The 9248-nt window shown below is 47.2% G+C and overlaps 1 protein-coding gene across 2 annotated transcripts; it reads right to left on the bottom strand.

The window, feature by feature from the left end:
- Nucleotides 1-2568: 2568 nt before the first annotated feature.
- Nucleotides 2569-8528, bottom strand: LOC308461205 (uncharacterized protein). Of its 2 annotated transcripts, none has more exons than XR_013978828.1 (2): nt 8251-8528; nt 2569-4872 (listed from the first exon to the last, which is right to left on the bottom strand). XR_013978828.1 is itself a non-coding variant. In XM_080977941.1 (2 exons), exon 2 carries the CDS (start codon nt 4867-4869, stop codon nt 4096-4098), a length of 774 nt encoding a protein of 257 aa, XP_080834067.1. In that variant the 5' UTR covers nt 8251-8524; the 3' UTR covers nt 2569-4095. The 2 variants fall into 2 exon arrangements, 1 of the variants encoding a protein (XP_080834067.1); XM_080977941.1 differs by having other exon boundaries at nt 2569-4869; nt 8251-8524.
- Between the last annotated feature and the right edge of the window lie 720 nt (nt 8529-9248).

The following is a 9248-nucleotide window of genomic DNA, read 5'->3' on the forward strand; positions in this document are numbered from 1 at the left end:
AAAAGATAGGCAGCGCTCCTGGGAGACTGCGTTGCGATGCTGCTTTGATAGCTCTCTCAGCCCTGAAGAAGAGGTGTAAGGTGCCTAACTGTATGCACAGATTGAGGCCAGAGTTTTGCTTTTCCGAAGATTCCCTGCCGAGGTCTGTGATGAAGGAAGAGGAAACTGATAGGCAGTACCTGCTGAAAATCTCAGGGGAGATACCCACACAGTGATAGTTTCTCCCAGTGCCAGTCATCACACAGAAACAGAGAAAGGTTCAGTGAGTTCACTGTTGCAGAAGATAAGGCTCAACAAACCAGTGTGGATATAGATACATACAGCTTGTAGGCTTTTGCAGATACAGATACATGCAGTGTTGGGGACTGGTTGGATGCAGAAGAATGGTGGGAGGAACTGGCTGGGGAACCCCCAAGGGAAGAAGGCTCAGAGCTCAGGGAGTGGTGGTGGGACAACCATGAGTGGTCAGAGGGAGCAGACTGGGGGGAGGAGGTGTCAGAAGCTGAAGCGGTAACAGGGCTTAGTGAGCTGGGAGAGTCTAGGGCAGAGAAAAGCCCAGAAGCTGAAGCAGAAGAGGAGGGAGGCCCAGAGGCAAAGATGAGTCAGGCTGGTGTAGAGTCATAAGGGTCTCCCTCTCCTGCTGCAGCAAGCTGCCCTCCCCTCTGGTCTCCTAGGACCAGGAGAGGCATGAAGCGGGAGGAGCAAAGGTAGACATGTAGGCACAGTCTCAGATTGTAGCAATACCAGCCTAATGGACTGCTTGTAAGTAAGAAGACAGGCAGGGGGAAGCTGGCTGGGGGATGGACTTTAGGTTGCTGGGCAACACCCGATTCACCCTGAAAACGGTATTCAGTAAACCTGTTTCTCTGCCTGCAGGAGGCTTACCGGGAAACCCATATTAAGAATCTAAAAGGTTACCTGTCAGTCAGAGGAAGGAAACTATCAACCACAATCAAGTCAGAGCAAAGCGGCTATTAAACCGGATTTTTATTACTGCTGTTGCAACAGGGTTTTCACTCACCCCACGCAGGAGGGAGGAGGAACCCAGAACAATGGTGCACAAGACCTTATATAAACTTATATTGCCCACCCTGTAGCTCAAGACTACCCCAAAAAACTTCATACATACATCACAGAAGGAGGCGGGGTATAGCAGAAATACATCACAGGGGGGGCGGTCTACAACAGAAATCCTGTCTGCCAGGATACCTGACAATGGCCAGTGATTGCTTTACTTGGGCAGCCCGGCCATTCTTTTGTGATGGTAAATACTTTAATTCCTGAATCCAGGTCACAGGCTCATCCTATTCATACACAAAGATGCCCTAAAGATGGGTGAGCAAAAGACAATGAGAGGCTTTCCCATTTCCTTCCTCCTTGCAGAGAAACATTTGAGGTCAATTTGGGAGACTCAAAACGGTTTCAGGATTGCGCTCCTGTACTATTTCAGACACGTGGTTTATATACATATGCATGTGTTTTACCTTGTAAATTTATGAACATTTAATTTATATTCAGGTAGGTAGCCTTGTTGGTCTGACGCAGTCGAAATAAATAAAAAAATAAAAATTTGTCCAGTAGCACCTTAGATACTAAGTTTGTTCTGGGTATAAGCTTTCATGTGCATGCACACTTCTTCAACAGTCGTCAACAGGTTTACCATACCCATCGAGTCAATCACTCATCTCCCACTACCTTCTGAGAAAAACCCCACCCTCCCACTATATATAAGGGTCTGGTGACTTCTGTTTCAGTGTATCTGAAGAAGTGTGCATGCACACGAAAGCTTATACCCAGAACAAACTTAGTTGGTCTCTAAGGTGCTACTGGACAATTTTTAAATTTAATTTATATATTTGAGACCTTAAATTTTTATAACAACCCCTTAATGCACCAGGCTCCGCTGTTCCTACAGCTGCTGTTGTGTGCATAACCCCTCATCACTTTATCTTCCTCCTGGATGCCTGCAAAGGCATCCAAGGTTCACAATTAATTAAGACTGAGGGGGGCATTTTAATTCCTCTCTTTTAAAATATAAAAACAGGCCGTCTAGACCAGCATCCTGTTTTCACAGTGGCCTACTGAATTATGCCATGTGTGCAGGGAGCACTGATTCTGGTCCTCAGACAAAGCCAGTTTCCCAGGTCATGTCACATTCTGGCACTACCAAGGAATGGAAAACAAGGCCATGAAGCTGGCAGGAGTGATGCCATCAGGTCTGGAGCAGGTAAGACCCTTAAAGAACTTTCCTCTCAGGAAGAGAGCACTCAAGACAGCTCCAGACTGCTGGTGTTTGACAGGAAGGATTAAAGTGCTTTCTATGAAATGTTGGTTTGTGCAGTTAAAGTGGATTATGTCGGAGATGGAGGATTAAATCTGCAGATTAAAATTTAAGCCTCCTATCCCATGTGTGCGGGAGAAAGACGAAAAGTAAGAGGGCTGCGAAGCTTAAAACGTTTTGCAGCTTACTAAATCTTAGGAATAAAGCAATTACACCTTTTTATCCCTTTTACTTGTGGTCGGCTGACCTCCCCCTCTTCATCCCCGTTGCAGAGAACGAACCACACGTTTCAGAAAGATAAACAAAAATGGTTTACTGACATGTCAATGCAAGCAGCAAATATGATACAGCTAAGAAAAAGTATCAGGTACGAAATACAACAGTTGACTTCAAAATGGGCCGTGTGTGTCTGGGGGAGACCCCAGACATACATGTGATCAGTTTGGAAGCATGACGGCAGAGAGCCTCCTCAGAGGCAGACGGAAATATAGTGGTACCTCAGGTTACAGACGCTTCAGGTTACAGACTCCGCTAACCCACAAATAGTACCTCAGGTTAAGAACTTTGCTTCAGGATGAGAACAGAAATCGCGCAGCGGGAGGCCCCATTAGCTAAAGCGGTACCTCAGGTTAAGAACAGTTTCAGGTTAAGAACGGACCTCCAGAACGAATTAAGTTCTTAACCCGAGGTACCACTGTATAAAGGATTATCTCCTTTGTTACAGAATTCCCACCCAGAGGGAAGAGGCAGGGGAAGAGGCCACACAGAGGGTCCTCTCTAGGAAATTTAAGAACTCTCTGTGTACTAGCCCTGTGCTAGTGATTTGGCTGCAAACCCCACAGATGAAAGGGTTTTGTCACCTCGATGCAACAAATCAACTTCAGAAAAAAGAAGCAAACTTATTGCAACTAGGAGGGTAACAGAGAGATAATAAAATAGGAAGAGCCTGCTGGCTCAGGCCAGCGACCCGTCTAGACTAGCATCATTTGCTTACAGCGGCCGACTAGACATCTGTCAGAAGCCTGAAAGCAGGACCTGCGTGCAAGACAAGAGCAACTCTCCTCACTTGCGATTCGCAGCAACTGGCATTCAGAGGCATCCCTGCCACGGAGGCTGGAAGGAGAACATAGTCATTGTAGCTGTAAGATGCTGGTAGCTTTACCCCGCATGCATTTGTCTTAAGCCTCTCTTTTAAAGCTCTCCTGGTTGCTGTCCACCACTAAGGATGGGGGGGGGATTATATTCAGATTTAAAGGCAAGCCTATGAAATGCACGCTTTCCATAACGACATGAGAAGTGAAAGACAGCCAACCTTTGAAATTCACACCGTCCATATTTTAGGATGTAGTAAACAAATGGTTACCAAAATGCATTACAAAAATGTTAGTAAAAATGGCATACAAATACTGTATGCATGATGACCTTGCAAAAACATGTGCATAAGTCAAAACTGCATACAAATGTATGTTTACTGGTAGAAATTCAGACTAAAATGCTGATAAAAGTTCCCCGACGTGTTAATAATCCATGTGGATGGGTAGTTCCGGAATATGTCATTGGTCTCCTTCACAGTCCACTTTCTTGCATTCTCTTCTCCAGGGCCAGCTCAATAAATTTTGCCACCCAAGGCAAACCACAAAATGGTGGTTGGAAAGCCATCCCCACCAGGGGAAAAGGTGTGAAGATCTACCTCAGGAATATGGGGGAATAAAGAACTGCATTGGGACCCGCTGCCCCTGTGGATCCTGCTGTCTGAGGCGGTCACCTCACCTTCCCTCATGGGTGGACTGGCCCTGCTCTCTTCTTTGGCGCTGTTATTTTCCTCTGTGGCATCGGAAAGCCCTCCCTAGAGTCAGGAGAAGGTAGGCCAGGCAAGCCGCCATGTTGACAATAGCTGTGAAAGCCAGCGTCCACAGTGCCATGTGCTTGTCGGCTTGGCCTGCCAGGGCACATTCGAGTGCCTCGGGGCAGGAGTGTGCTCCTGGAAGGCATAAGAAGGTTGTGCGAAGCACTGATGGGATCTGCAGAAATATCACAACCCAGAAGAAGCCCAGCTCCGTGGCCAGGAGGAGAAACACGCACAAAACGAAGGCCGCCGAGGGCCAGGTGCAACGAGGGGACATCTTGGGTTCCGATGGAACCATGTTGGGCAAAGGAATCGTTCTGGGAGCCATGCTGGATCCGGCGGCCATGTCGTGGCTCACACTAGTGATGTCGGTGAGCTCCTCGTCTCCTTCCTTTGCCGCCTTTCTCCGGTGCTTGGATCCAGTCCTTACGAGCCCCATTAGCCCCACTGGGAGCAGGGCAGCCAAAAAGGCAAAACCCCACGCAGAGGAGACGGGAGCAGGAAAGTGGTGGTTGAAGCACAGTGCGCTGCAGAAAGGCCGACTGTCCGCCTCCACCGAGGTCCAGTTGCAGACCAGGTCGGGGCTGGGAGAGGACCAGGGCCCGTCGGCGATGAAAAGGGCCACCAGCCGTAGCCCCAGAAGGAGATACCAGGGGGCCAGGCCTCGACAGCCAGGCTCACCTCCAGGGAACATCATGGCTGGCTGTAGGAGCCGAGCCAGACCAGCGACCACAGCAGCCATCTGCTGAGAGAAGGGAAGAGATGAGATGAGAGGAAGATGAGTTTCCTTTCTAAACATTATTGCGCAAAAGTTGGTTGCTCTGTGGTCTTCAGAGGCCTGAGAGAGTTCAGAATGGCAAATAGGCTTTTTGTTTTGTTTTGAATGGAGGGCACTGCTTCTTCTTTTTTTACCTTTTTTTACATGTACATTTTTAAAAACTGGTTTTTAGGGCCTTTGTGCCTTTAACAAATACATAATACAGTGGTACCTCGGGTTAAGTACTTAATTCGTTCCAGAGGTCTGTTGTTAACCTGAAACTGTTCTTAACCTGAAGCACCACTTTAGCTAATGGGGCCTCCCGCTGCCCTTCTGCTCTCATCCTGAAGCAAAGTTCTTAACCTGAAGCACTATTTCTGTGTTAGTGGAGTCTGTAACCTGAAGCGTATGTAACCTGAAGCGTATGTAACCTGAGGTACCACTGTACAGAAATTCATCAAATGACGTTTTCCCCATTACAGCATCTTTATGTTAGGAAAGGCCTAACCTGTTGGGTTTGCACCTGTACCACACCTATGAGAGGCACGGGGGGGGGGGGGGAGGTGGCAAGTATTTTTCCAGGCACATTGGGGTGGTGGGTCTACAGAATTTGGTTCAGCTTCTTTCCAGGATCATCCACTCCCACCCTTTACTACTGAAATTTCTTTAGACTATTTAGTGCCCCGGTCCTTTTAAGTACCTGTACTACTGTTCTGTGACAGGTTGGTGTGGAGCCATTGGTCCGCCACATATTGGTGAACTACAGCTCCCGCAACCTCAGCAAGCCTGGCCAATGGGAAGGGCTGATGGGAGTTGTAGTTCAGCAACATCTGGAAGGCCAAACGTTTCCCACACCTGCTCTAGGGCTTTTAGATGGTAAATTATTATCAAGGCGTCACTTTAAAATGAAGGATTTCCAACAAGATTGACCCTGCATCTCACCTGTAGGTTGGGCTATTATTATCTTACTGTTATTAATCATAATCTATGTGTTAAATCTCTGTTTTACCTTTCTTTGGACTCTGCCCCTTTTCTCCTGCCGGTATCTACACCAGCCAGATATCCTCCAAATATTATTTAAAGCATTTCAAACTGTGAATAGGATCGTGTGTCAATCTGAACTTATTCTGTGGTTTAGATCATAGAACAGGCAAGAAAACTGACATAACTCTAAAATGACAGGAGACCCTCCATCATGAACTTTTGCGACCCTGGTACCAGCCTGGTCTCAAACCATGTCCTGAAGGCATTCAGGAAACATATTGTGTTCCTCACACCTTGCATAAAGGTGAGCACGTGTAAATTTAGTTGCCAGTGTAGTCTACTCACCACCTGAATGGGGCCATCAAGATAAAGGTGAGATGGTGTGAAGGCAGCAAGCAAACAAAGGATGCCCGGTTTGTTTAGCCAACACCCACCAGGTGGTTTTCTTTAACACAATTAATTTGCAAGATGGGAGCGATGAAGCTGAGCAGGAATTGCAAGGAAAAGGCGATAGAAATGCTCATCTGAAGGGCCCTTTCCTTTCAAAATGAAGAAATGGCTGTAAGGAACCCTAAGATTTGTAGTCAGTGGCATTTCTTAACTTTTATTAAGAAGTGTGAGTTCTGGGACAATTTTTTCATGCTCACTTCTGTAGGCTTTTGAGAATATGTAGGCATTCTCACCCTCTTTAGTTCAAGGTTTGTGTTGTGGGATTTGCTGCCTGCTTAAATTGTAACTTTGCTGTTATTCTGTTGCTTTCATTTCATAGAATAAAACAAGCTTTCTTTATTCCTTTGTATAAGAATTTCTTGTGGGCGTACGGTTAAGGGTGACGCACATATTCAAAAAACAGACGCACATTATAATTCCAACAAAATATCGCAAACCTCTTTAAAAGTGTGTGTATGAATACATGTGAGTGATGTACACGCATGTGGGTTCAGACACATACTTCTATTATGTTATATAAGACACAAAGACCCTTATCCAGTAAACCTGGTTCCAAATATCTCTTGGGTTTTACCCTATAAAACAAGACCCAGAAAACTCCAGGGTCTTATGAAAAATCATCATCTGCAACAAACACTCCAGTTCTTCCCTTCTCATCCTAATGCAGGCTGCCAGGAGTCTAGCTGCAGACCCTACCTGCCCGCGGACTGTCTCACCAGTGGTGCATGCTCTGGTTATCTCCCGCTTGGACTACTGCAATGCGCTGTACGTGGGGCTACCTTTGAAGGTGACCCGGAAACTGCAATTAATCCAGAATGCGGCAGCTAGACTGGTGACTGGGAGTGGCTGCCGGGACCACATAACACCGGTCCTGAGAGATCTGCATTGGCTCCCAGTACGTTTCCGAGCACAATTCAAAGTGTTGGTGCTGACCTTTAAAGCCCTAAACGGCCTTGGTCCTGTATACCTGAAGGAGCGTCTCCACCCCCATCGTTCAGCCCGGACACTGAGATCCAGGCCGAGGGCCTTCTGGCGGTTCCCTCATTTCGAGAAGTAAGGTTACAGGGAACCAGGCAGAGGGCCTTCTTGGTAGTGGCGCCTGCCCTGTGGAACGCCCTCCCGGCAGATGTCAAGGCAATAAACAACTATTTTACTTTTAAAAGACAACTGAAGGCAGCCCTCTTTAGGGAAGTTTTTAATGTCTAATGCTGTATTGTTTTTGATGTTCAGTTGGAAGCCGCCTTGAGTGGCTGGGGAAACCCAGCCAGAAGGGCGGGGTATAAATATTAATTTATTATTATTATTATTATTATTATTATTCAGCAGAGAGTAAAAAGTACTCAACACATGCTCAGAAACATTCATTTTGTTCCAGGACTTAAGCCCTGGCACTGAACACTGAGAGAGTGTGTGTGTGTGTGTGTGTGTGTGTGTGTGTGTGTGTGTTCTTCTGGGGCTAAGCCTAGGCTTAAATTAAGCCAAGCCTGTGTCTTTTCAGAATTGGGTTCTGTCTTCGGATTCCTGAAATCTGTATGAGGACAGGGTTAAGGTAGAAAGCCGGACTCCTGGGTTCTCTAGGAAGAAGGAAGCAGGGCTGCAAAGGACTGAGGATTTGGCCATGGAGCTGTGGGGTTGCAGGCAAGTTAGCAAGACTAGTCCTGCAAGAGCCTCCCTGACAGTGGCCATTTGGGAGGGCCACACTCACTTCCCTGTGTTGCCCTTTGAGGACGGCCCCTAACAGTCCCTGTTTAAGCAACCACTCATCATTTTCAGCCCCCCCCAACACAATGCCTTTGACAGCCTTTTCATTTCCCGCCTGCACTCACTTCCCCCATGTGTGCAGAGACGAAACATCCACTTTTGTCTCCAACGATAAAAAGGCCCCTTGAGAAGCATAAAATATAACTCTGTTGCTGCCTGTTTTAATTTTACCTTTTCCTCTAGAGTCGACTTGACACTTCAGTTCTTCTGTTTGTCCACCGTCTTCTCCTTCGTCCTCTTCAATCTGTTCTGCCTCTTGTGCTCTGCTTTAGGGGGGGAAAGGGGTTGTTTTTTGGTTCCACATTATCAGAAAGTCCCCTGCACGGAACAGGCCGGCCGCAGACAAAGGGAAAGCTGAAATGAAACTCCCGAGAGAGAAGGGAATAGCTGCCAGAGCTAACGCCTCCACACAGCTGCATGGATGTGGGCCCTCGGCATCCCCCTGATGGACCACCCTTCTCCCCACCCTCTGGCTTTGACTTCCTCTGCTTTCTCAAATTAGACTGCCGTCTTCTCTGCGTCAGCCAACCTGGTGCCCTCCAGATGTTTTGGACTCCAGTTCCCATTAGCCCTTGGTGATGGGAGTAGTAGTCCTCCATGTGGAGGAGCCGAAGTCAACAAAAGCTCCTCCTCATGGAGCAGAGGTGGGAAACTTGGGGCAAAACGGGGCCCTCCAACCCTCTCTATGTGGCCCTCAGAACTCTCCCTGGCTACATCCTTATTGGCCCTGCCTGGCACCCTTCCTTGACTATTGTTTTGCCCAGCTGGGAATGTGTCTTTGAACTCTCATAAGGCCTCTTGCTTGCCTGGATCAAGAATAGACCAGGGGTGCAAGAGGGTAAAAGTTTGGGGGGGCCCCCCACGAATTTCACACATACATTTCAATAAAAACTCTGCCCCAACTTCCCTTCCTCTTTTCCATGGTGTTTCTGTTCCTCTCCCTCTGCTGCATCCTGTCTACTATCTCCTAAACCTTAACAAAACTGCTGGAATCTTAGATCCCGTCTGTTGCTCATAGTTCAAATCCTGCTCACACGTTCATCATATAATAATACTTCTTTAATAATCCGAAATGGGTTTCCGTTCTTCCACAAAACCTTCATCATTAGATTCTCTTATTTTAGCTGTTAGCTTTGCCAATTCTGCGCAATCCATCGCCTCGCTTATCC

Source organism: Podarcis pityusensis (genome assembly GCF_964106645.2).
Source record: "Podarcis pityusensis genome assembly, chromosome: 13".
Classification (NCBI taxonomy): Eukaryota; Metazoa; Chordata; class Lepidosauria; order Squamata; family Lacertidae; genus Podarcis; species Podarcis pityusensis.

Coding starts and splice junctions, on each gene's coding strand:
- LOC308461205 (XM_080977941.1), bottom strand. CDS start 4,869: ATGGCTGCTGTGGTCGCTGGTCTGGCTCGGCTCCTACAGCCAGCCATG.